At 40.8% G+C, this 27,986-nt stretch overlaps 2 protein-coding genes across 2 annotated transcripts in view; one reads left to right on the top strand and one right to left on the bottom strand.

The window, feature by feature from the left end:
* Positions 1–26,505, bottom strand: part of HSPBAP1 (HSPB1 associated protein 1) — a 38,583-nt gene extending 12,078 nt beyond the window's left edge. Inside the window, exons 1-5 of the mRNA XM_059852731.1 lie at positions 26,149–26,505; positions 13,934–14,119; positions 8,156–8,340; positions 4,254–4,390; positions 1,038–1,209 (exon numbers count right to left, since the gene is read on the bottom strand). Of these exons, the coding sequence (XP_059708714.1) occupies positions 1,038–1,209; positions 4,254–4,390; positions 8,156–8,340; positions 13,934–14,119; positions 26,149–26,185 (717 nt within the window). The 5' untranslated portion in view covers positions 26,186–26,505. The remainder of the gene's footprint in view (positions 1–1,037; positions 1,210–4,253; positions 4,391–8,155; positions 8,341–13,933; positions 14,120–26,148) is intronic.
* SLC49A4 (solute carrier family 49 member 4) overlaps positions 26,505–27,986 on the top strand; it is a 71,552-nt gene continuing 70,070 nt past the window's right edge. Inside the window, exon 1 of the mRNA XM_059852730.1 lies at positions 26,505–27,007. Coding sequence (XP_059708713.1) covers positions 26,674–27,007 — 334 coding nt within the window. The 5' untranslated portion in view covers positions 26,505–26,673. The remainder of the gene's footprint in view (positions 27,008–27,986) is intronic.

Genomic DNA, 27,986 nt, shown 5'->3' with positions numbered 1-27,986 from the left:
AGAGCATACACTTCCAGTTGAAGGGTATCATCCTTTTGTTGGAAGCTACTATTCTGCCCCACTCTGCCTCCTCAAAATTAACCTAATTAGAGAAAATCCACTCTTTAAATTGTTGAAGGCAGCTGAGTTTGCCAGTTAGGGACAGGGGAATGCTCATACAAGTTGTTAAACTGAGGTCAAAAGAGGTGACAATATCTGGTAGGAGAATGGCGAAAGGGCTTCAGCAGCAGCAACTCCACTGTTTGAGCAATGACCATTGCAAAATTCCTTTGGAAGGGCCTGACAGTTTGAGATGCACAGCAGAGGCTTACCAGGACATGCATGGCTGAACAAATGAAAAAGGGTAATTCAGACTCCAAATACAGACCTTGTTGATTAAATAAAGAAGGACACTATTTACAGCAGGAGACTGGGAATCAAGAGTCCTGAGCCCTACTCTCACACTGCTGCTGCTTGCCTGTGTGACTGTAAGCCAGGCACATACAGTTGAACCTTCTCAGTAAAGCAGGATTAAAAACATCCTCACAGCCCTGTAAAGCACCATGAAACCTGTGAATGGTGTGCACTCTAAAAGCAAGTATCATCATTAAAGTATTTATTAAAGCAACAGGAGAAGGCTATTCATTACCAAAATATGAGTTCTTTTGCTAGCTCTATATACTCATTAACCAAATGCATTTTATGGAACATACTGCTGCCAGAGTAGACAGGTCAGAGTTCAAGAAAGTTCTGAAGTAGACAAATTTGAAGTGGTTGCAAGACAGGTGGTTGTATGGAATCAGGCAGCTGATTGAACTCTGATCTATGAATCAGGCAGCTGACTGATAGCTCTCCAAATATCTGCAGCTTTTGTACAAAAAAGTCTAGGCAAATAACTGTCAGTGAAGAAAGCCTCTGTGCTGAGAGAAATCTATAAGGTCTGAATGTGGAGTGAAGGAAGAGGGAAGTTCCACAGTCAATTTGTTAAGATTTCCTAGCCCTTAATTAGGCAGTTAAATAGGAAATTAAATAATGTGAAGCTCGTATGTAAGTGGTACCTGTCCTGGACTGAGGGTAACAACATGGGCTGTTGAGTTCCTAAACTCGGGAAAGCGTTTCAGATCAGGGTTGGCAATGTTGACTTTGCTGAATATGCTGGATTCCTCATAAGGGATCCTGGTAGGATAAAGGAAACTGGTGTCACCAGGTGGGAAGAGGTGCCATCTCTTCCTGAAAATAGAGAGAAGACAAAAATGTATTCAGTGCATGTCACTTGCAGCAAAGAACTAAAGGCAGTAGCAAGGTTTTCAATAAAACATAAATCTGCCTCGCTGTGTGAATCTCCTACGCAGTGAGAACACAGCCAGTGCTTACAGGCTGTCTCCTGAAAGTGTTTTTAAAATATTCCACTTTTTATTTTTTTAACTGAGAAGATTTACAGCTTCTCACCAATCATTTTTAAAGGCAGATAAAATTTAAAAAACCTCTCCCGTCTGGTTTCTTCTTCCTCCTTTTTACATGCAGCATTTACAGATGCTCAGAGCATTAAAAATTGCTCTATAAACTAGAGGAAATAGTTTTGTTACAGACAATGTATTTTTGTTCACTGAATGAAAAGCTTTCAAAATCTGTATTTGTTTTGAAAGGAGGGCATCGTGTGTTTAGGATGGCAACAGTAAAAGGGTTAGACATTATCTTCTGTTTCCTTATATGGCTGTGATTCTTAAAAATCACCTTAATGATTCCATGCAAAAGATGGAATGAATAAAAACCCAATACATCCATAGACACATAAGTATCCTTAAACATATGTAATTTTTTGTGTTATCAGTACCACATGATGAAAATGTGGCTGGTTGTGCATTTAAGAACTTACTGGTGTGACTGAATGCCAGGTGGAGCAGGACAGAGTTGTTCTGCTCATGAGGGCACTCGTGCCACATTGCTCCTACGTGCCCAAAGAAGCACATGAATGCACCACAGTGCAAAGGCCAAGCAGAGCTGGGACCATACTTTATCCTCAGGAGCTAATGTCTCTATTTCACTTACATAGACCAGATCAAAGAGAAAAAAAAAAAGAATATGCCAGAACTGGTGGTGCCAGTTTTATGGGCATCATAAATTAAATATCTTAGCAGCTACATATGGTATTTAGAAATAGAAATTTTAAATGGCAGTACTTTAGGTGGTAGAAATAACCAGAAGGAATACACAAAGAGAATTTATTACATTTAAGAGGTGCTAGACAAACAGTGCAACATGACCAATGCACTAAGCAATGGAAAAATAAAGGCAGCACTCTCCAGCACAGCTGGAGAGCTTGTGTAGCTTTTCTCTTTTGTTTTGGAGTCTAGAAAGGGCTTTTCTTTGTGTCCTTTCCCTTGACACTCACTTCTTGAATTTTTTCTACTGCTTCTGGTTCTCGATTCTAAGTCACAGATCTGAAAATGGGAGCAAAGCAACCAAATGGCACAAAACCAAAAGGGACAGGAACAAAAGAGATAGGAATAGCAGGATACTCAGAACTACAGACACCAGCACAGATGCAAGTGCCATAGGCTGCTGATATTTCTTGGTAATCACCAAAGCAACTGCTGGATGCAAGCATAAAACCACTTCTCCTGAAACTCAAGCCTTACTGCAACTTTATTTTGCCCTCCAAGCTAGATCCTCTGAGGGGGCAGAGAACGACTAGGTTAGGAGGCTCAGGGTTAATCCTGCAGGCTCACCGCAAAGCAATATCATAAAGCAAAAAATTAAGAAGCCTAAGGGATGCAAGGAGGAAATTCAAGATAGCAACAAAGGGCTAAGGAGCTGTCCCTGGCTTTCCTGCAAAGGCAAATCTATTTAAGTTTAGCATAAGCTTATATTCTGTTACAAAGCCTGTCTTGTTTGTGAGTCTCAAAAGGGAATCTTTCTTCTCTGAAGAAGCACAGGATTCACAAGCTTGTGGAAGTTTGCAATCTATTTACAGGCTTTGTTCTGAAGAAGAAAACAACTTTGTCTTTTTAGGCTGTGCAAGGGCTTTGGATTTCTTTCCCTGAGAGGAAAAAAGATTTTGGTCTACTTGAGGGGGAGGAAGAGCCTTGGGGAGGTGGACAGAATTGCTACATGATGCTGGAACTCTGGCTCGAGTTCAACATCTGAAGGTACAGATCAAAGAGGCTTGGCAGGTATGTCTGCTACATCACTGTACTTATTTAGTACACCCAGTATTTAAGTGGATCCTTAGAAGATTATGGCATTTAAGTCTCATGGTTTTCATTGAGATTTCTGGCTCCTGAATACAGTAAAGTGTCTGGACTTCAATGCACAATGCTTACTGATGTGATCTGAAGTCTACAGGATTGGCTGCAGCACAGCAGTGCTGAGGGAGGCTTCTAGAATGTCTCTGCTGCACATCCACCCAAGGACCTTAAGGCTGTTTACATACATGACTGAAAACCCTACACAGAGCTACCCTTCATAGGGATAAGATGATGACAAATTCATTTACCTCAGGCCTTAAAGCCAGTCAGCATGTGGCACTGCCCAGCTAAAAGGCAACGCACCTGACTTCCAATCCTGCACCTTAATCACACCACAATCTTACTGTCCTATAAAATGGCTGAGTAATTAATCCCATTGAAAAACCCATAGCAAATTTTTCCTTCCACTCTATACTATCAAACATAGAAAGTGTGTGCAACTTGTTCTGTTACTCTAGCACTACTCTAGCAAAAATAGATAACAACCCAAAAACCAAAAAAACCCCACCAACCCTGAAGCCAATATGCAAAGAAAGGACAAAAACAAAGAATGGAAAAAAAAAAAAAGACAGCGTGCAAACAGGCAGAAAGATACAGCAACAACCACATGCTCCCAAATGAGTTTGGAGCCTCAAATGTCCCTTTCTACTTTGCTCACAGCTGGCTGCTCCCATCCTGATGGTCCCCTTTTAAATTAATTCTAGCAGGCTATTAGAGGCTCTTGCACAGACAATATTGTAAAAGTCTAAAGTAGTTTATTTCTATTTTGTTTGGGGGCTTTTTATTTTTAACTCTTTTATTTCCTAATTCCAAATTCTTGAATTCATAACTACTAGGAAGAATAAAGTGTTTATAATTGGACCATATTACCCACAGACTAGAAAATAAAATTGTGTCAACTTCAGAACGCCCTGAAGTTCTGCCATTTCCTGTAGAACAGTTAGGGTGCTCTTCAGTCATTGAGAACTCAGAAAACTAAAATATAACTCTCCCCTTGTATTTACTGTATGTTTGTGCACTTGTTACCTTCCTTGTACTTGCAACACTAAGTTGCAGCCGTAGGAGTCCAAGTGGCAGGGGGTGTTTGCTCCTTCAGAACCAATCCACAGTGTGCTTTCTTTTCCACTTCTTCCAGGAAAACCAAAGTCAGACCACCTTACATCCTACAGCAACAAAAAGGTTTATTTATGTAAGCTGTTGAACTGATTGACATCCTATCCTTAGTTCTGAGAGTCTCCTGTCTTCTCCTTCCACTGCTCATCACTCTTTATCCACTGCAGCTGTTTTTTCTTGGTTGGGTTCTGGAGCACACGCAGTCTGTTCCCCTTCCTCCAAAATTCTCATTCCCACCTTTCATATCACTCAAGTTACTCCTTTGCTCTACAGAAGGATTACCCAAATTCTCATGGGCACATGGGGCTTCTTTTCCTTTTCAAACACTCTTTTTTATCTTTCTCCACCCTTAACCATCCACCCAAGCTCAGGATTGCTTTTAGAAAAATTCTTATATTTGGCATTTAAAAAGATAATGAAAGGAAAGAAGGAAAGAAAAATCCCTATTCCCTTTTCAGACAATTGATAATCTGTGTGGAATTTTTGCTCTCTCCTTGCTCCTATTTCAGCTTTCTCCACGTAGTCTGGGAACACAGACTTTACCCCATCTGTGACCTAGTGTTATGCCAGGTTAAGTTTCTTATTATTTAATGGACACATTTGCAAATGCAGAGGCAGTGAACTTAACTTGATGACAGGGTGAGAAAGGGCAGAACAGGTGTACACATTTTATGAACACAGTGCTGGATCTTTCCAGTCTGTTGATCCTCCCACAAGCAATCCCTTGGGGCTGACCGTTGGAAAGAGGCACAGTGAGGCATTTTTCAGACAATCCAAGGGTTTTGCAGAATGGTTCTGTGTAGCTTGGATAAAGCTTTCCCATATATCTACAGCTCTCCCTGCCACCTGCAGGGCCTGATCATTTGTTTATTGGAAAGCACTTGAGGAATACTGGCCAGAGATACTGGCACCTTTTGGCTGGAGCCCCAGACTGAGCCTTAGGAAACAGAGATTAAATTTCTGGCTTCCTGATGGTCTTGGGCAAATCACTTCATCTCTGAGTTTTATTTTTCCCATCTTGAAAAGGAAGATAATGGTATTTGTTCCATTTCAGTAAAGCACTTTGGGGTCATTCACATCACCTAACTTTAGGAACCTAATTTAATCTTGGCTCCGGCTCTAGTCAAAGCACTCTCAATCAAGCCTTGGAAAGGCTTCTCTTTTTCTGCTGTCTATAAAGAGCAAATAGGAGTCTAGGAGTCCTAATTTAAGTATGTAAGCTTGCTGCTTGCAGACAGGTGGATGACTATCCTTTCTTAAGATCTATGGATGAGGAAAACTACAGCTAGACATTATAAGGATGACTTCACCATGACTGTGCATCAAGAGACCCTCAAAGTGAGCGATAGCCTTCCCAAAAATTAGGTGTTGCTAAAGATTCTGAATTTCAGAGTTATTGATTTTAAAGATATCATTTGAAAAAAATGCAGAAGTGTAATATAAACATTTGTCAAAGACAAATGTTTCAAAAAGAAAAAGTTGCTCCTATAGATTTCAGCAGGCATAAAATTTGAAATTCAATACAACTATTTCAGTGAAAAAGTTAAGCGTAGCACCATTTCTACTCTTTAATCTCACACCTAAATAGTTTTTATATTTTGTTACAATTTAAGTGAAAAGAAAGCACACAGAATCAATATTAGATTTAAAAGAACTTTTTGAAGATGCTCCTGCTGTAGTAAATAGTTGAAGCGATTATGGGTAAAATAGTTTTTAACCAATGAACTGAAAAGGAACTGGTAGTATTACTGAAAACTTGTCACACTGGGTTCCTTTTCTACAATAAAAAGCCACAGTAAGAAGAAATGCACTAAAAGGTGTTCCAGCCATAACAGATGGCACATTACTTGTGATATATATTTATTTCATTTGCTGCTTATAATGAAGTTAATCTGTACCCGTATGTCACTTTAAAAGGTCTCATTTCTATTTAAACCTCATGCATGTATCTTGCTCCTGATTTATATCTCAAATTCTGTAATGAAATATCAACTGAACAAAAAATGTAAGATGCTAGATATTGCTCATAGATTAGAATAATGGAATCATTACCTTAGCCCACACAACTGTAAATGATAAACAGTGCAATCTAAATTTCAAACAACTTCTAAATGGCCCTATTAATCACTATAAATAACAGTGCAGTTGGCCTTCTTTTCCCCTTCAAATAACCTCACGTAAATCTAAATAAAATCTAGAAGGAAAAAAAGGAGTTATCATCAAATTCACACAAGAATGGAAGAGAATTTCTACAAAGAACTCCTTTGGCTGGTATAAATTTGTAGCAGTGTTTCAAAAGCCACGTGAGTGTGGAACTGATGGATGCATTTCTCTCCCATGCCTGTGAAAATGGCAGATGACACACACCATATTTGCTTGCATAACACCACCAATTCTTTCCTTCCCAGATTCTGCTTTTCAAAAAAATCCATGGCATAGCCATTACGTGTGTCTGTTCTAAAACTGCAGTACAATCTGTTGTGTGTTAGGTCAGGTGATCAGGTTGTGGCATGGCACCTGCACAGACTCCTGGAGCCTCAACTTTGTTCTTGAATGGAGGCAAGGAAAATAAAGAGGTAGAAAAATGTTGTTGTTTCCTTCAAGTGTGAAGGAAGCAGTAGGATATTCAGGACTTCTGAGCTGCTATTGGCTTGTGCTGGAAGACACATGGAAATGCTGTCTGTGGAAGCAGAAAAAAAGAAGACCAAGACAGGACCACAGAGAAAGTTGTGCAAAGATCTGGGGAAGCCTGAAACATCCTGGAGCTCCCAGTTTAGTTCAGATAACCAGCCCAAGGTTATGTGATCCTGGTTATGTTTCAGTGTGCTCAGAAAGGGAAGGGGGAAAGAAAGGTAAGATGATCTCTGTGACCAATCCTTACCTTCTGACCCAAAGGAAAGTCTGAAAAGTCTCAAAGTCTGAAAAAAGACTGATCACTGAAAACCACCAATTTTACAAAAGAATAAAATACATATGAGGAGCATGAGAAATGCTTTCTGAGGAAATAATTAATTTGAGGGGGCTCATCAGGTCATACTTATTGTCACCCCAGTGATATAGTGATTTTACAGGGAATTATGATTCCATTTTCACCTTTCAAAGTATAGAAATGAATAAGGCTTTACTTACTCTTTCTTTATATCTTTTGAAGAAGCACACCTTTTGTATAGCTATCCTTAATTTTGCCCTCTTACAATTTCCAAGGAGAAGTAGCAGAAATGTAGATGAAGCAAGACATTGAGATAGGAGATAGGCACAGAGAAAATAAAAGGCAATACCTTGGGTAGTTGGCCTACTGTGTATGGTAATTACATAATTCCATGGACAGGTTACTTCCTGTATTTTACTGCCTCCACAGAATCTCTCCTCCTCACAAACAGTTAATCTAATTGTATTAAGGAAAGGAGCTGAGGTACTTAAGAAAATGAGCCACAAGGCAAAACATGGAGCAAAGCCATGTTACAGCCTTGTTACTACAATGAAATACATGCCATCAATCCTCCCTCCTGAGTGGAGCTATTAATTTGGGTACCATTTGGGTGTAAGGTGGATCTGGCCTAATTGGGAAGAGAGTGATGCCAGGCTGGTAATTATTTTTTGTCACTTGGGGTGGTGTTTCTAAATTTATAAGGAGACCCAGAATTTTCATGGCTGCCATTTGGCAGATTTCAGTTAGCCTGAGAGCTCATACCTTTTATTTCAGAATTTTGAAATAAGTGGCCAAGGAGCAGAGAGAGATAGCAGTAGAGATTTCAGAAGCTACATTAGATAATTGGCAATGGTTCAACTAGGAAGAGATAATATTAATATTTTACCTGGAAAATTTCTGGCTTGTCTTCAAATATCCTGGCAATGTACTTGTAGTCAGCATAAGCCCAGTATTTGGAGTAATCGTAACAACTGAATGGTCCAGAGAGACAAGAAGGCTGCCCACAACTCCAAGCCAAAAACTCCTCAAGTGTTGCTTTCACATAGCTACAACTGGTTTCAAACTGGGGAACTAGAGCAACAAAAGAAAAATCAAATATTACATGAGCATTGAGAATAGAACCAGTAAAAATAATACAGGTTCTCTCAGCTGTGGTTAAATGGAACATCAGATACAAATCTGACTAGGTAGCTTGACTCTGGTCAATAAAATGGTTCTCATGACCTTACTCATAAGTAAAGTCTGAGACTATTGCTTTTTCATTAAGGTTTAATTGAATGGCTGTTACCTTGAACTTGCTGTGAGACAAAAGCAGGCCAGTAGTTAGTGTTGTTCTTCAGCACAGGAACTCAGTAACACAACCAAATTCACTAAACAACTTTGCTTCATCTCCCTTCCTAAGTGTGAGTTGCAAATGTGCACAACAAATATTTCTGTATCCTTTGTTTTGCCTGCATAGATTTATGCAGATGGGCATGTTCGTCTTACCCTTTCCCTAAAGCAATGACCAAACCAGTGTGGTCATGCATAGAAAGTGAGGTATGGAACCATACACATGCTGCCAATGATCCATCTAAAATGCTGTGTGCCCTTATTTTTCATTTGGGACTGACAAAAGCATATTGCAGTGTTCCTTGGCAGACACAGAATGTGTTTACCAGCAGGGTTTTGCTCCCAGCATGCTTTGGTCAGGCTGACTGATACAGCCTTTCAGCTCAAGGTCAGGTCACTTGGAGGGCCTGTAAGGTAACCCACATCACAGTTTATTTTAATTGCAGTTATTCAGAGATCTTCATTTCCTGCTGCCACTAAGTGTGCCATCTTCAAAGAGACTTACCCAGTTTAAAAAAATATTACTCTACTATAACTACTACTGGGGAAAAATTACTGCAGCCTGCATGAATGACAATGACAGAGCTGCAATTTAATCTTGTGTAACTTGCATAGAGCTGCACAGAAATGGGATCCTTTCACTGCTGTGCAGCAGCAGCTCTTGGTTCTTTACCACTTTCATTTTGTTACTGCAGCAGTTCTCACAGAGTCTCATACAGCTTTTACAAACCTTTATCACTATTATTTTCCATTGTAGTAGCATAGGTAGTGGTTTCCTTCCCACTACTATCAAGTCATTACCTAAAAGTGTCAGTGGATGGACTCCCTACCCAAGGACTGCATACAAGACATATAAACCACTTGCAAGTCACAAAATCACAGCCAAAACCCTCTGTATTTGATCCCATATCTGTGTTGCAGTCTCTCTCCTGATACCCAGGTTTTAATGCAATGTTTATCATTTTACTAAAAGGTGGTCTGACAGAAAGATTAGACAAAAGATACAAGCACTACTGAGGGTGCCTTAATATCTGTATTACTTTCATGAGAAAAAATAGGACACTTTTTCACTTCATGACACTCTTAGGACACTGCCTATTTTCCAAGATAACTCAGAAGCAAATGTTTTAAAGGCAAGAAATATGCTCTTTCTACCTCACAGCATATTTCACTCTCAGTTTCATTTTAAAAAAATCGAATTATGAAAGGCAAGACTATCTTGTAGAATACAATCTCCTCAGGCCAGGGTTCTTGGTTTGATTTATACCTTATTCAGTACCAAGGTGTGAGTGCTTATGGAAAAAAAAAATAGTAATAAAAACCATATTTGGACAATCTGGACAGTTTGCTTAGATGGGTTTGTAGGTTGTTGGGTGCAATAAGGGTGAAAATGTTAGCAATGAGCAACAGAAAGCAAGAACATTATTAACCAGTTTGCTAATACTTAATGATTTAAAGCTGAGGGTGTTTTGTAATTGACAAACTGCAGATTAAGCCATGCAAGTCTAAAGTAGGCTGCCAGTTCTGTCTGATGACATGGTACCTCAAGGCATAACAGTCCTCCTCTTTCCCCTAATACCACAGATTGAAATTGGAGGGAAGGAGAGAAGGAAAAGGTGGGTTTTAGAGAAGCAGCTCTTCTCCTTAGTTAAGGTCTGGTTCTGACAGTTGCCAACATCTGTTCTTCTCAGAGTGTTTGCAATGTGTACTAAGGAAAATGTAAGAAAAAAAAGGTGAAAAAGCCTTAGAAAACACCTAAAGCTCCATTAAGAATGCAAGTGAAATATCTTCTCAATTTCTTTAAAGAAAACCAAACCCCTTCACAGCTGCTGGGGAATTAAACAAATAATCCAAGCAAGAAATAGCCACTTCATACTTTAACAAAGCACAGGCGTACTCACAAACAAAAAAACCTGGCCATGCACATCCAACTCCAATAACCACTTCAGAGCTCAGCTTTATGCAACATTTAATCAGTGTACAGTATTTGTAATGTATTTTCAGCCTTCTATTCAGCCACTGATTCTGCAGCCACCTTTGCAGTCTCCCTCTATATCAAACCTCAGAGATTTGAATTCTTTTGCCATCCTTAGTGATAAAACCTCTTGGCAAGATGGTCAAGTTGCAGCCCTTTCCTATCCAACTGCACATCTGACAGCATCAGCTCTATCCAGCATCAGTGAGAGAAACATCCTCCAGAGATCCTGTGACTCAGAAACTGATTAGCATGACAGCTTCTTGTTCTCTCCAGCTTCTCCACAGTAGACTCGTTGTTGATTCATTTTACTATGCAACCACCAAAAACGGTCAAAACAAGAAATGGCTGCATACAGAAGTCAGTTCTGTGTAAGTTTTCTTCTTACTTACTGTGTGCTGGTGTGCTCCAGGTAGCCCTCAGACACAATGGCTGTAATGCCACATTTTCTCTGTCAGAAGCAAAACTTCTGAAGCTTTGGCCTATCCCTTATCCCACATCAGAAAAATAAATCTTTTAGTGTGGCTGGAACCAGATGGGTAGGGATTTTCTGATTAATAGCATCTTCACTGTTCTTGTAATGAACTCTGGTACTCTCTTTGAAGGTATCTTTTGTCAATGCTTAGTCCTCTGATTGTAGGTTTCTTCCTTTCTTATGGACACAAACTGTTTAACTTGTGTAATCAGACAGAATACTATCAAACACACAGGTACAAATAATGTACACAAATAATACTGCTAGCTCTCACATTTTTCCATGTTTTGAATGTGCCATCCACATTGATACGCTTCAGGAAGTTACAAACTAGTAAGAAAAGCAAATATAAAATCCTTGCAACTCCCACAAAGTTGCCCCATTTGCAATTCTCACTTTTGTACATTAAGGAATCTTCAGCTTGGGAAACCCATCCAGATGCAGATATGGCACTAAAGAAAGATGAGGAGTTGTAGTAAGAGATCTCCATGAATTTTGAGTTTTCCAGATGAACCTCACTTAAATAACCTCAGAAACTCTGAAGCTGCCATTTCAGAGTGTCACCAGAATGTGCCTTTAAGCAGGAGAGTGAATTTTTTCTTCTGCATTTCCAATTCCATAGCAGGAGTGGTCCCACCTAGCCTTAAGGCAATAAACCTCTTGTGGATATGGAAGGAATATTAAGAGAGAGATCAATGCAATTTTAGTTGTATTCTAAAATACAAATTCTGTTCTCTCTCTGAGCAGATGAACTGGTTCTGTTTCACCCAGGAAAGTTAGCAGGAACAATAAGAAAGAGAGGCCCTCATTAAAAGTAGTTTTAGGCATGCAATAGTGAGATCAACCACCTTCCAAATGACAGTGGCACATGGAATGTATTACATTATTTCAGACTGCGAGATGGCTTGGATAATGGCTTCACTAATATATTCTTATATTGAAAAATTTTTATGGCATCACAGGTCTCATTCAGTTACAATATAACCCCTGAAGGCTGTACCAATCTCCTTGAAGACAATTCCAACCAACATTACCACGTAATGGAGGTGCCTGGAGACAAACTGATTGCTGCATAGGGATAAATGGCTTTAGGAAAAAGTGAAATGCAGTTAGATGCTCCAAGATGTAAATTCCAATTTAAATCCACTCTCTATCTCTAGTGACTACAAGTTATTGTTAAGTGATGACTCTTATCTACTCAGTTGGTAGCATCAATCTGTGACTTAGCTACATAACACTCCATCAGTCCCATCAGAAACTCTGCCAGTTGGAACATCCATCTGGCTCTCAAAAAGTGCCTACTAATTAATGGAGAGTAGGACCAAAACTACTTTTGTACCTGGAAGGCCTTATGTGTTACAACTCAGATATATTAACAAGGTATAAGGTAACAAGGTATATAGGTAACAAGGAAAGAGTCATAAATATAAATATAAATATAAATATAAATATAAATATAAATATAAATATAAATATAAATATAAATATAAATATAAATATAAATAAATATAAATGCTGCACCTTCTCTATTGGCAATGGGATGCATTTCACACTTAGTGCAAGACTTAGGTAGTACCTCACTGAACTGCAGAGATATTGCAATGAAGATGTGTACCAAGGTTTTAATTCTACACCTCAGTTTTCCCATCTGCAGAAAGTGAGTAAATAATATCTGTTCCCCCCAGGAATGGCACAGAAATCATTAATCCAGGCTGGCAAAATGCTTTGAAATCCTAACACGCCGAGCATTTTCCCTCTAACACTTCTTTTTCATCACTTCTCTTGCAAAAATTGAACATGAAATAACATGGTCATGATGCTGTGAAGAAAGCAAATTTCACAGTGTTAAGTAAGAAAGTATGATGTAATCCTACCACTTTCACTAGAACTGGCAGACCCTCATCTGGATTCTTTTTGCAGACTCTACATTCCAAGAAAGAGGAAGTCCAACTGAAAAAGGTTAGAAGACTACAGAAAGAATAGTTGTGTGGGGTCTAAAAGACCATGACATATTAAGTATTTTTATAGTGGGTTTTTCTGGCCTAAGGGTTAAAAAAAATCCTAAAGGTAGTCAAGATACTTTATAGGCAGAAGGGAGAAAGTGCATGGCAAAATGTATTTTGGTATGTTGTTGGGAGGGCAAAGGATGTAAAGGGCAGGGATAAAGCAGTGAAGAACCTTTCAAGTAGATAGCAGATGGAACATGTTTCTTCTATCTTCCCTCCATGGTATGAAACTCAGTCTGTCCATGGACACACTACTGTGTGCCTACAGACAGAGATGAAGTTGTGGTATTTAAAATCCAGTTGGAAAATTGTCTTTCTCCCATGGCATATTCCAAGATCTATGAGTGAATCTGGAGGGTTAGCAGTGAAATTATTGCACTGGTGTCAAATGATTTTCTTAATGCTTTATACTTCTATCATGTCTTCCATCACAGGACCTTAAAGTACTGAAAATCACCTAAGTCTTAAAAACCTCTGGAGGAAGGTGAGAATTACCACCATAGAGATCAATACCCCAAGTCTGGCTAATTATTTAACTAATTCCTTTACACAGTCAGGCACATGGATATGGAAGCTCAGCTCATGTGAACAATCTGATCATGTGTAAGACTGGGACCAAACACACACACTACAATGCAAGGAAGGAACACTGAGAGACTTGGTTCTTAAATGCTGGTGCTACCCACCAGACCTCCTACTAAGGAAAAACACATGAGAAAGAGAAGGGAGAGTTCTGGGGCCAAATCCCATTCCTAAAAAAAGGCCTGCAATGAAAAGCAATACATTAGAGAAAGAACAGTTATAATGAAAAGGCAGATAATTGCAGGACCTGGAAAAGAGGCTTGTGACATTAATGCCTGTCCACCTCATTCTCACCTAAATCCACTGTCTTCAGGCCCAGCCTAAACTGGATTGTCTTTCCCTCCAACACAGCAGAAAGGTATTTCACATTCCAGTGTAGGGCTGGCCAGTTGCCAGCCATGTTACAGAAGACTGCAGGTTGCTGTAGAGACATCACAATTTCCTTGGTTTTCTCAGGAGTAAATGGTTTGACATCTGCATCTATGTAAAGAAAAAAAACAGATAGAGATGATTTATCATACATGAAGTGTTACCTACCATCTTCCATGGAACAGAAAACAATAAGAACTAAGACCTCCTTTCTTTATGATTGATTGTTTTATTACATTTGTAGATTTTTTAAAAATCAAAGTTGTACTGCAAACACTGGAAGAACTAAATTAAAGTTTAAAGCTTTGTATTAGCACATAAAATATAAAGAAAAAAATAAAAATAGGCACATGCTTAGAATTTTCACTTGCATGTTAGGCAATAAAGCACTGTAGCCAAACTGCTTAGAAATAGGCTAACAATAAAACAAACTTGCTCATAATGTTCAGAGTTTAGAGAATGTAAATTTAATAAGTGGAGGTTTTTCTGCATGGGATTCTTTCCAAAATTGTAGTGTATTGTCAGAGGTAGCAAACCAGCTCTCCATGTATTCTCTTTAAACTGAGGAACAGTAGCACAACCAATCAGCAGGTATTTTTGAAGTGTTTTAAAATTTCATCAACAGAATTTTAGAAAAAGGAAATTATGCCAATCCAAGAACTAAACTAACCCAAGATTTCCATTTATTTCTTTGCTGTTTAGAGATTTATATGCCCCACTGAAACTGTCAAGCTGAAATGCTGGCAATCTTGAATTAACTCAGCACTTTCAGAACAACTTTTCTTTAGGAACACATTCAGAAGGAAAATCTGGAGTGTTTTAAAAGGAATGACATCTCCATTGAGGAAGAGGTGGACTGCAGCTTCAGATCATAAAAAAATCCATTCATTATTTTAACCTCTATTAAAGTTAACTCATCCAGAATTTGTATCTGTATAATGGCTAAGATTTAACATACTGAATTGATACACGTGGCTCCTCCTGACTTCCAGCAGTTTATTTAAAACAAACAAACCCATTCAATTCAGTCATTGTATTTAGGGGTCAAATGATGGTCTGGCATACACGATGAGTTAAATAAATACAGGCCAAGAAAATTTCATTCCCCTCTGGGTGCTGTCATTCCTCCCCATGTATGGGAGATAGCAGAGAACTACCCAGTGGCATATGGGGCAACCCTGTGGAGTCAACTGGGGGAAACACAAGATGACCCACTGGGAACAATGTCACTGAGAAAAGTTCTTCAGGATTAATTTAAATTCAACAAAAATCCAAAATAAATCTATGAATGCTGAAGTGGGAACGGCAGGAATAAGAGGTGTTCTGTGCATGCTGTGTGCTGTATCTTGTGGGTAACTTTTGTGAGTCCCTCTTCTTTCAACAGGGCTTATACTCCCACATAGCTGTGCTTTTTGGTTTTCTAAATTAGGCTGCTGTCTTCACACAAACTCAGTGGGTGGTATTGGGGCTGGGCTTTCCTAGAGTCAGTGGGTCTCTTATTCCACAGACTTCGAGGGAAACCAAATCCCTCACCTTTCCCTCATGAAAACTCCATTGTGAAGCTTTAAAACTAAAGACCTCTGGTATTTTATCTTCATGGAACATAACAATTTTAAATGGCTTCTCTTTCCTAAGGCAGACGACAGGAGGGAGCTTGGATTTTGGTTTGTTTTCCACATTTGCTCTCATAGGCAGAGCAACACTTGACAGGATGGTGTTGCTGTGACACAGAGATGTCTCTGACACTTGGCCTTCAGTCTCACACCCAGCAACTGACACAACCAGGACATAAGGAGGCCTCACGGGGACCGTATGTCTCACCATATGCTCTTCCCTACCCCGGGAGGAGGCTCTGGGGCTTCCCAAGGAGCAGGTTGGCACACCTAGGGGAGCAGCTCCAGAGCAGGCACAAAGGCCATCTGCAGACACAGGGCACGTGCTGCTGAGCCACCAGGAGCTGCCTGGAGGCATGGCAAGAGGGGAAAGCTCAGCATGTTTATTCACAGCCATTCTGTTAAGAGCTAACACAAGACTTGGTCCAGATCTGAACTCCCCCAGGGGGTTTATAAAACTTCTGTCTTTCACCAGGGCAATTATAATATTGTACAGAGGTGCTTTCACCATGTGGGACCTGGCAGGCCTTACCTACCTTTCAGATTTTCCAGCTCATAAAAATGAAATCACTTCTGCTTAGGCCATGTTTATCACTGCATGGTTGTCTTTTTGACTACTCAGGGTTTTTTTTTTTTTGCTTTCAGGGCACTACATTTAAGTATTTTAGAGGATGTAAATGCAAATAAATGCAAGAAACTGGTGACACCTTTTTGTAGGATTTTGTAAAGCTGACTTTTATTGCAAAAGTTTATCCTGTAACTTCAATGAACAGTCGGGATGTGCTACAAAAGCAGAAATTTTACTGGAAGAGACAGGAAGGCTCTTTGAAGCCAACTGTTGATTCTCTGTGGCTTTCTAATGTGATTTCCACATGCACATCATGCTTTTGCAAGGTGTGGTTTTAACCACAGGGCATACACACAGAGTGGGAAGCTCAGAACTGAAGCTACTTGGAGACTAGGCCACTGGCAAACAAAAAACCACAATTAGGCTAAATACCCTCTCCTCTTCTGAATGACTGTCATGTCACCATGTTCAGTTGTAAACATATTTCCCTATAAAATCAAGAAAAAACAAAAGAGGACAGTCTGTCTTACTAAGATGCTAGTAATTCCTATCTTCAAACAGTATTAAAATCTTTGTTAAATGAGTATATATCTTCTCCTGATATAGATAATCACAATAATACAATAATACAATACCTGTAATGCACAGTGACATTTGAAACATTTTAGAAAATTTAAAGACTTAAATAAATATACATAAGGGATTTTTGCAAAGACAAATGCAGATTCTTGCTAGGTCTGTGTGAAGAATCTGTGTCTTGGTTCACCTTTGTATATTTCTTGGTGAGAACAGAGTCAGCTAAAGGTAATTCTTTCCCTATAACACTTGTCATGCATATCTAAGTGCCTGCTAGAGAAAAGACACTTGATAAAAGGTAAATATCATATAATACAGCAAACAGATATTATGATAATTTGGAGAACTCTGCTCAATACCAACAGAGATTTCTGATGGAATCATATGCTGCTCTAGGAGTGGGGAAAAGTAATTAAAAGAGATATCTGAAGACAGAAGATCTAAAGAGAGATTAGCAGGGTTATAGTTTAAAATAATAACTTTCTTAGTTATTGTTATCATAGTTTCACAAAAACCTTATAAACTGGGCTGTTGCTTCTTGGTATTTTTTAGCCTGAGATTGATGGTAATTGAGTCCAAGGCAAAGCCTGAGGTTGTGTAGCATATATAAGCACACACAGTTTGGATACAGATGTGCACAAGTAAAAGGTGAACAAATAAAATGTGTAGCAAAGAAGAAAAATATTCATTGCACATCTTAGGCATTAAATATCAAATTCCTAGGGGAGATTAGGTAGCAGGAGCAAATAGAAATGCATATTCCCTTGAAAAAGAAGAGCTCTGTGGGAGTCTTCATTTTCTCAGTTGTACTCTGATCCACAAGAGAAAAGGAATACTTCAGCTTAGCTCTTTCTATCAGGCTCAACAACTGGTGTGACTTCACAGTACAAAAGGAAGCAGGAATAATTTGTCTCATGTTTTGACTTTACCCAAGGCATGTACAGAATACAACCAGGAACTGAAAAAATGAACCAAGTTTTAGCTCAAGTTTTGTAACTGTGGCAGCTTATATAATTGGCAAAAAACATAGGTGTTCTTTGGAAAGGCAACACCTGGCAAAATAGAGATCTCCCAATTAAAAAAAGAAAGCTCTCCAGTTGTCTTTACACAAAGTACTGTCAAACATTAAGCCTCATCCAGACTTAGCACTGAGGGCAGGTAAAAGAAAAGTAATGAATTGGCCAAGTACTCTCCAGTAGACTTTGTGCTTCTGAAACAGAAAATAATTTAATGTTTCTTATTAACAATTTTTCTGAATAACTAAGTAGGGTTTGGGAATTAACAGTTTAGCACAGCAAGCAGTCTGACTAAAAGTGGACTTGATCAAAGTTGTTCAGAAGTTAAATGTACAGTCATTAAAAAGCTAAATGTACTGTCATTCATTTAAAATAATTTAGCAAATTATAAGAGTTCATTAGTGCATGGCAGTTGGCTTCTGCCAAAACACCCTGCTGCTTAAATATGAGATTTAATTGAGAGGTATTAAAATTATTTTCTAAAATAGGGAGTACAAAGAAATCCTGGTAATGTATTTGGTACATGCATCATCAAATTGTTTTTCTAGCAAATCTGTAATGCTCCCTTTTCCTTACTTCTTTTATTAAAAAAAATATCAAAAAAATATTTTGAATACATTAATACAGAGCAGCCAGGTGAGTAAAAAAATCACCTTAACTATTAGAAACTCCAGAAATTTAACTATTCCACAACCAGGAGTGGGAAAAGAGAAGGTATGGGGGAAGATGAGCAAACTCCCCAAACCAAATATAAGTGACTTGCTTTGGAGGTCAGACTTAATGGTTTCACAGTACATTAACTCTGTAAATTAAAAAACCAACTTTAAATAATCTGCATGTGATTACAACACTATGCACTATAATCAGCCTCCTCTGGGCAAACAGAATGGCTCTAAATATACATGTGTAGTTTTCAGGATAGGCTGCACCAATATCTAGGTATTAGCTGCTAGCCAGCTATAGCTGCTGCTGTTAGTTTTGGCTGTTTGGTTAATGCTGTGAATGCACACAGCCAGCAGGCAGCTACCCCAGATGTGCAGATGTTCTGGTTGCTGAAGGAGAGGTGGCAGTTGCATGGAGACTCTGGACAGACCAGTCTGCACTTGTCAGACTGGCAGCCACAGCTCACTCTGGCAGCCTGCAGCCAACACGGCCTTCCTCTCCAAGACTGCTACCGCAGGAGGAGGGCAGCCAAAGGGAGAAAAGAAAGAGGCTAAATGAGGAATTTGGACTCAATTTCCAGTGCTCCTGTGGCAGGGCTGAACATCTTACAGTTTTTCTTACAGGAAGTTGAAGTGACTTCAGACATGAAATAAGATAGGAGTGGGAGCCATGCCCAAACCTCATCTTGTCCTTCCGATAAAGCAACGGGAATTGCTGCCAGACTCCTTAGGGGGGAGTAGGGGCTGAGCCCAGAACACAGCTCCGGGAGGGACCTCCCCCCGCTGCTCTAAATGGCAGCGCATCATCTCAAGCATACGTTTAGGAAATTCTTCCCCTAAATGCCCTAAGGCTCCTCCTCGAAAGCTCCTCCTGAACCCCTGGCCAGCTCCTGCCTGATGTCTCTCCTCCATCCTGCCGTGCAGGTTTAGAATGCAGTTCTGCCAGTTTTCAGCTCATGAACTGAATGCCGAATGACCTCAGCTGCTCTGGTCTCCTCCAGTAGAAGAAATGCTTGAAGGAAAAGACTGTGGTCTTTAACCAAAACCTTCCACCAGGATATAAAAAGATACACTATTCTACCTGAAGCTAGGCTGCCACAGTTCCAACTTTCTGTTAGTCTATGGGGTGTAAATTACAGACACCTGCTACTGAGGAAATTCAGTAGCCGAACCACGTCTTCCCACCAGCCCATTGGCACTGATACACATTTCTGACATTTCCTAATAAACAGAAAATTTAATACAAAATTCAATACTAATATAGCATTGTACTTGAGGGTAAGGGAACTGGCATGTCAGGAAGTTAGTGTGTATTTCTAAGAAAAAAACCCCAATTTGTTAATATTATAAGCAAAGTTTATTTGTATTTCTTTTTTTGTATTTCTTTTTATTTGTATTTCTATTCCTTGTCAGTAGTAAGTATGAAGGCTTTACTCTTAAATAGATGAATACATTGTATAAAATTCACTGTCAGTAACTGTAACCAATTGTGACTTTATTTTTGTTCAGTCCTGCAAACTTGACTGACAAGAACTCCAAAATGGCAGCAACAAAAGAATCTAAATCTCATTTCCCATAAGCTATGTAGTAAATAGTCAATAGTATTCTCAAAATACATGCTTTTTTCCCTACAAGCTATTGTAATAAATAGTAATTAACACAATGGAGCCTTTTGAATTTGATCCTAAAAGGAGTTATGATGGTAGTATACATGACCTTGTTCACCATCATACTGCACAGGATACAAATTACAATTAATGACAGAGTCAATTAGAAGTATAATTAATTGTCAGAATGAAATTATACTTTAAAAGAGTATAAGAAGTTTTTGAATTACATGGATTATCGACTTGAAAGAGATCCACCATATGAACCTCAAGAACAGTTTCTGGAAAGCACAATAAGGGAATTAGATTCAGGGATTGCCATTATTATATGAATACTAAGGAAAAAGCATGGCTATTATTCCATTGTTTACATCATTCCATTTCTTTCAGCATGGCTAAAACAACCAGAAGTGCCTTTAATCTTTGCTTCAAATTGCTGTTTCTGTTCATAAAGGTTCTCATGCTGCAACATGAATTCTGTCAGTGAAAAACTGTTAACAGTGCATGCTTTGAATCCTGGGGTTCATATAGACCAAGACCATATAGGTACATGTAAAAATATTGCTTTGACATAATGTCAGCAATACACTTGATCAAAACAGCCCACAAAAATGTGAACTACCAAGGTTTTCTAATTTAATTTTCAACCTTAACATGTTCATGTTAGTTCTGGTTTTTAATATAACTATTAAACATAAACTCTTCTTTAGCTGAAAAAGCACAGCCTTTTTACATAGAAGCTCATATTTCACAACTTTGTGATACATTGAACTGCTGCTAGTGATGTCAACGTATCTTTAGCATTTTCCCTCCAGAGATTTCCTTTATCTTTTCTTTTTCAAATAACAACTGGCTGCGAAGTTTCTCTATCTGTAAACACCAAGACTAAATATCAGAGAAGATCAAAGACTGCAGGCCCAAGTTTCTACTCAGATCTCCATGAACTCCTGGTGTAATCAGCTGCATCTGCATTTCTGGAGACTGAAGGTGACCTTTAATTATACAACAAACTATGACAGTGCTGAAGTTGAATTTTGGAAGTTTCTTGCAATATGAAAAATCGACCAAAATTCAGTATTTTTCAACCTATCAGTAAATAGGGAAAACTCTTTAATGTGGAAGAGTTTCAATATTTTCATATTCTTTTTAAACATTGACATCACTCAACTCAACATTGTCTGATGTAATACTAGTATTAGAAGGAATGATGTATTTTATGTCTGATCTTCACAAGTATGAATTTTACATAGAATTTTAAGATAACCTCCTGAACATTAGCAAAATAATAAAACTGCGAAAGGTTAAAGTTGCACTTTTATACCAAGACATCCAAACTACCTTACCATTGCTCTTTAAGATACTCTTACAGAACCCAGCATCTCATGCTACCATATCTACTCCCAAGAATTTCATTGTGTCTGTGATCACAAAGCATAGAATAGTTTAAACTATTTATTAATATATGTCCCTGTGGAGAAAAGCACAGACAGAGAAATAATCGATTCAGCATCTTCTTTCTATATGAAATTACATGATAGAGTCACATTTTCAAAGACACAAGCAACAATTTGTGAGCTTTATGTCCTCAATATGGATTTGATCCCAAACATCTACCCAGGCAATCAGGTCTTCAGACAACTCATTTGCAGAGCACACAGCATACCTATTGTATGACAGCTAAACGTGACTAGACCAACAGAAACAAACTCCCTAATGTCTACATTGTTAATTATAATGAGAGAGGTAATTAAGTTACCCCTTGTTGCTCCCATGTAAGACAACAGGAGAACAATGGCACAGTTTGATAAGAAATAAGAAACGTGCACCAGAGACACAATGGACAGACCAGTACCAGAGCACCATGACTCTCTCCTTGCTGCCACCAGAGACAATGAGAGCTGCACTGAGGCAGTCCTAGTGCAAGGAAACGGTGGAGATTTTCACCTTGTACTTCCCAACTCAAGCCTAACATCCTGTGACTCAGTTCATTTGCATAATTCTCGGGTTTTCAGGAAGACAGGAAACCATCAGCCTTTGAAAATTTATTTCCTTAACATAACTTTGGGGTGTAAAATACTCCACTGATGTAGTTTGCGGTTACTTGCACATGGTGGCCCTGAATAAAATGAGACAACATAGGGGCAGTAGTCTGCTGAAGCTGGAGTTCCAGCACAAACTCCCTAAAATGTCTAAGACATGGAGCCTGAAGGCTAAGTGAGGTAGGGAAGTAGCCAACAAAATTACCTTGATGAAAGACATCATGTATCTTCTACCTCTCCCTGAAAGAAGATACAATCATCACTTACATGTTCACCATTAAGAAGGTGATGAATGGCAGAACAAGCAGAAATGGAGCACAGAATGCTTTAAATGTGCTCAAGTCAGATGTGACTTTTGCATCTTCCTTTTGAGAGCTGCAGTAAAGAACCTACAGTGTGGTGTACAGGGAATCAAGTGACACATCTTTCATTAGCCAGCCACAAAGGTAGACTCCACAAGAAAAGGTGGAAAATCCCACCTCTCCCTAGAGAATCTTACAATGGGCATTGGCTCACCACAAACCTGGAATCATCTACACTACAATGGTCACTCTGCAATGGGAATATACAGAGCCTGCAATCAAAAGGTATAAATGAATTCCCCCCTGGAAAACACTGAAGTTTGAATTTAAGAATAAAACTGCTCAGCTTTCATAAGCTAAAGATGTGTCTGGTCTGTATTTTTGCTTCCTGTTGATACTAGAAAAAAGGAAGCGCTGTAAAACCTGAAGGACCAGGAAATCATTGTATGACGTTAGAGCTGTAGTTTACACACCTCCCAATAAAAAAGAAAGGCAAGAAAATATGCTGAATGAATACACAGATTGGAAGGTGCCCAAACCAGAGCAGATTTCAACCAGCCCGTTCCTGAGCAACTAGAATAGAAACAATGTCAAAACTTGAGGAAGGAAGAACAGGATTTGCTCACAGCTCACAGGCTCACCTTCAGAGGTGTTTTTCAAGATGGGGTGTAAAGAACTCACCCATTTACAGATCCCTACAACCAGTGTTGTTTATGACAGCTCTGAAACTGCACTGTCGCAATTCCAGCTGAAGTCTGGAAATTGAGGGAAATCTCTAGTAAAGAGAACTTTTTTTAGATCCTGGAAGGAATTTTCAGAATCTGCAAAATACTACTTTTCAATCTTTGAATTAATTTCGGGTTCTGCTCATTTTGTGCCAAAATGCTTCTAACCTTTATGGGGTATGCAATGACTTGCTGCTTGTCACATTGCAAGGTAAGAGTTGACACAAGAAAGGATAAGATTGTATACATGACATTAGGAGCTGTTAGGAGAGAGGTGTAAGAACCAAGGGGACTGGCATTCATTGAATCTCTGAAGAATGTCACATGGAGAGCAAATCTGTCAAAACCATGGTGACAGGAAAGAGCAAATGGCCCTTCCTAATGTGCTAGGAACTGGGGGTTGCCCCACAGGGAGGATGCTCTCCTGGACTGCTGAGCACAACCATTACATGACAGATGTGTTTTAGCTGAACTAGACTCTCCAGATGCCCCAAGGTGGTAACAAACCATCAAAGCCTCAGTTTATATTAATAAGCCAATCTTAAATCGGCACACTGCAGATGCCAACTTGCAAACAGATCCACCAGGCCTGCCTCAGGGATGGCAAGAGCATTTGGAAGCAAGAACAGCCTCAGACATGTAATTTTTGTCTGTCACCACTAGTCTATCAGAGCTCCAGGTGACCAGCTCCTCCTCTGATGAATTCCTGAATGTCTTAGGTCAGACACAGGCATGAATATGGTCACACAACCACCTCAGAGCTTGTAGGAAATGAAGGCACCTACCAATGGACACACTATTGTGCTCAGACAGTTAGTACCTGCATGGGCATCTGTATCACAGTTTTGGATCTAGGTGTCATTCTGTCCATGCAAGACCTGCCACAGACATAAAAGTTATGGGCCAGGAGAGAAAATAACCTTTCTGCTTGCCTGAATATATGTGCATTACATCTGATAATATTCAAATCTCTTTAGCTACATTATAATGAGGTTAAAGCAAGAAAAATTTCCCCACCTCAAATATTACAAATGTCAGTAATGAGAACAGTAAAAATGTCACCACACGGAGAAAAGAGTGAAATTAGCATATTTAGAGGAGTATTATACCCATGAGTGAAATAATGCAATCAGCTAGCTGCAAGATAAAGCTAATTTGGTTTCCAACAGTTTATCAACAATACACTGCTCCTTTACATTAACAAATTTAACCAATACCATATCCTGCAAACAAGAATAATTCACACAGAATATTACACTGTGTTAATTAAATAGCTGGAATAGAAAAGGTCAGGCCATGACTGAAAGATGCGCATATGGGTTGTGAAGCTAGGAAAAGATGGAGCGATTTCAAATCAAGCAATTAAAATAAATTATTTAAATCATCATTAAGTCAATAATAAATATACTTAAATATTTTTGAGCCTATTTTGACAGCCCCTTTAGTTTGTTGCTGTTTCTCAGAAATTTCTTTCCTGTTGACCCATAAAAGAGTCAAAATATCTTGAAACCCATCATAAGATGAAGTGTCTTGGATAAGTTATCAAAAAGTTATACTGCTTATACTCAAGTTTTCATTTGACAATATGCAGGCAATATGAGGCATGAGACAAGTTTTGCAGTTAAAAAGGACACCACAAAACCCCACTTGTCTTATTTCTTGATAGGTTTCCTGCCACTAGAACCATGAAACCTCCACAATTACTACAGTTAATTGAAAAATGTTCAAAGAGAGAAGTACTTTTTCACATTGTTTACTTCTGCAAATAGCAGCACTTTGTCTTTGGATGAATGCCAGCAAATCACTTAAATTATAGTTGTAACATACCCTTTTTAAATTGAAAGAACATTTTGGCATGGGCTAAACTATGCTGAGGTGGTAATGTATGAAAAAGACTTAGTAAAATGGGGAATTAATCTTATTTGGAGCTCCAAAGCACTACCAGAATATATATCAGTCATGAGCAAGTCTGAATCACACCCTATGTTTTTATTGTATTTTGTCACTACAGCTGTACACAGCAGCCTCAAATTTGATTTTGCTGTATGTCCCCCATTATTTAATTGTGTGTGAATTTTATTTTTCATGGGCCATTTCCTGAAGTTTTGTAGACAAAATATAATTTTCTTTTGACCATAGTTCTGCTATTTCAGTCAGCATATACTTCCTTGTTGCACTTTCGGTCTAGGAAACTGAGCTGCATGGACTAAAAAAAATGCGATATCTGTTATGTTCTGAGAAGAATTTCATGGGAATGAAATGAAACCTCTGAGGTTTTGGCTGCAAAATTGTGGGATGATGGCCATGTGTAAAATTCAGCTGTGCACTGCCCAGCACATCAACAGCTATGACACTGACACTGGACATAAAACCAGTCTGTGGGGATCCCACCGTTCAGCTCTCCTCAGTTAATTACATGGGCATTTATCAAGCCAACTTCCAGACTTGGTGACAGAATGTCTAATCAAGCCACACTGAAATACCCAATATTTTAGGGAACATGAAGCACTGTGCAGCATATGAGCCATTAATTTTATGACAAGTACAGATGGTTGATATACAGATAAATTCTCACATAACCTAATCTAATGAATATATACTTCAATGTATTTAAATGATAATACTAATGAGCATAGTGTTCCCCACATGATGGTATATTGACCCGAATTATTTTTAAATGGACTTCAGTGGATGTTGTATCCCTGCTATTTTTTCCCTTTCACTTCGGACCATGGTTGATTTGTATCCACTAAAGCAACACGATTTCCTTCTCCCTTTAAGAGGATCGACACCCGAGGGATGCCCTGCTGCAGCAACTCCCTGTGCGAAGGTACCACACTGCGGTGAGGGGCCCGCGGCCGACAGGGACGTGTCGGAGGAGGAGCTGATGGAGGGGCTCGGCGGGTCCGGTCACGGGCCCGGTTATGGCCCCGCTTCAGCCGCCGCTTCACCCTCCCCATATCCGCCCTCGGCCCGGGCCTGGAGCCCCGCCGCGCTGGGGCCCGGGGCGGGCCGGGGCGAGGGGCACCTACCCGGCGCGGGGGGACGGCAGATCGGCGCCCCGGCCATGCTCCGGCGGCTCTGCCTGCGGGACGGCTCGGGCGGGCCTCGCTCAGCACCGCCTTCGGCGGCGGAAGGGGCAGCGCGGCCCGGGAGCCGCGGCGGGGCGGAGCCGCTGGCGGCGTGACGGCCGGAGCTCCCCGGCCCTGCCGGTGACAGCCGGGCGGCCGTGCCCGCGGGCCACCGCGCTCCTGCCCAGGCTCCTCTCCCGGCTCCCCGCGGGGTGGCGGCCCGGTGCCTTCCCCGTCCCGCACGCCCTCGCTGCCTGCCGGCGCGGCTCGCTCCCCGCGGGCGGCGGGCCCGGCTCTCCTCCGCGGCGCCGATTCCCTCCTCCCCTCACCGGCGGAGGAAGGAGGCGGCCGCCGGCCCTCCCCGACCGCGCATGCGGCACTGCCGGGCCGGGGCAGCGCTGCCGCGCTCGGGGACTGAAGTGTGGGTGTCCCTTCCCCCGGCCCCGTCCCCTCCTCCCCTGCGGGCCCCCGGCAGCGCCCCCGCAGATGGGCTTGGGCTGGAGCAGCGCGGAGGAGCGGCGGCCCCTCCTGCCGCCGCCGCCGCAGCAGCCGCGGCCGCAGCCGCGGGGGCCGGCGGGGGTCCCGGCGGGGCGGCTGCCGCCGCTGTCAGGCCGGGTGTACGGGCGGCGGTGGCTGGTGCTGCTACTGTTCTCGCTGCTGGGCTTCGCGCAGGGCCTGGTGTGGAACACCTGGGGCCCTATCCAGAACTCGGCCCGCCTGGCCTTCGGCTTCAGCGGCTGGGACATCGCCCTGCTCGTCTTCTGGGGGCCCATCGGCTTCGCGCCCTGCTTCTTCTTCATGTGGCTCATGGACAAGAAGGGTGAGCGGGGCCGGGGGCGGCGGGGCCGGGGGTTCGGGACTCCCCGACCCGCTCCTGTGGCTTTCCCCGGGCCAGGCGGGGACACCGTGGCCGTGTCCCCCGGCGGCGCGGTCCTGTTGCCGGTGAAGGGGACGCTGCCAGACCGGGGACACTCGGGCCCAGTGGCCTCGGCCCTAAAAAGGGTTGACTAATACTTAAAAAGCATTATGACTGCTGTTTTCAGAACTCTGCCCAAACGAAGACACATCAAAGGCTATTCACAAGGAAGATACTTAAGCTAAGCGGAATTAGGGCATCTGACGTCGAATAGGAGCTGTGGGTCTGGAGGAGTGCGCTCCAGTCCGGCATTGCCATCCGGCTGTGACCTGGAGATGGTCGTGATTTCTGGTTCCCAGCTGTCAGACAAACACGCGCTGATGTTCCGATCAAGTACTGCCATTGCTCAGGGTGGTCATTGCATTTTGAAAGAAGTTCTTCATTTTTAAAAGCAGGCTGGACGTGAAGTCGGTGGTTTTCATTGTGCTAGGGAGATACAAAGACAGGGAACACAAGAGAAGTTGCGCTTTGGTGTTTCGAAGAGGAGTACAAGGGAGAGTTTCCTAATTTGTGTTCAGACCATTGCATCTTGGTAGCAAACTTACAAAAATGGTGTTTGTCTCTGGAGAACTTCTCCAGGGTCTGTGTGGTTCCTCTGTGGTCACCCAGGGGACCATTCCAATGAGGTCAAGCATCTCTGCAGATTTCAGCTTTTGGGCCTAAATCCACTGAAGGGTTTTCTTTTAATTCCTGTTTAAACAGACCTCTAAACAGGAGGTAGGCACCATTGGACCCTTGTGGCTCCTGATCCAAAGTGCTACTTATTCAATTTATTTAGGAATTAATAGCTCATTTGTGAGAAAGGAAGGGGAAGAGGAAGGGAAAGTGAAAGCAGGCAGAGAGAAAAGTTGTGTTTGAGAAGGCCTGTTTGAAAACTGGAATT

Source organism: Haemorhous mexicanus, chromosome 8 (genome assembly GCF_027477595.1).
Source record: "Haemorhous mexicanus isolate bHaeMex1 chromosome 8, bHaeMex1.pri, whole genome shotgun sequence".
NCBI classification, from domain to species: domain Eukaryota; kingdom Metazoa; phylum Chordata; class Aves; order Passeriformes; family Fringillidae; genus Haemorhous; species Haemorhous mexicanus.
The sequence above is the reverse complement of the archived record's forward strand: the minus strand, read 5'-3'. Positions and strand labels throughout refer to the sequence as shown.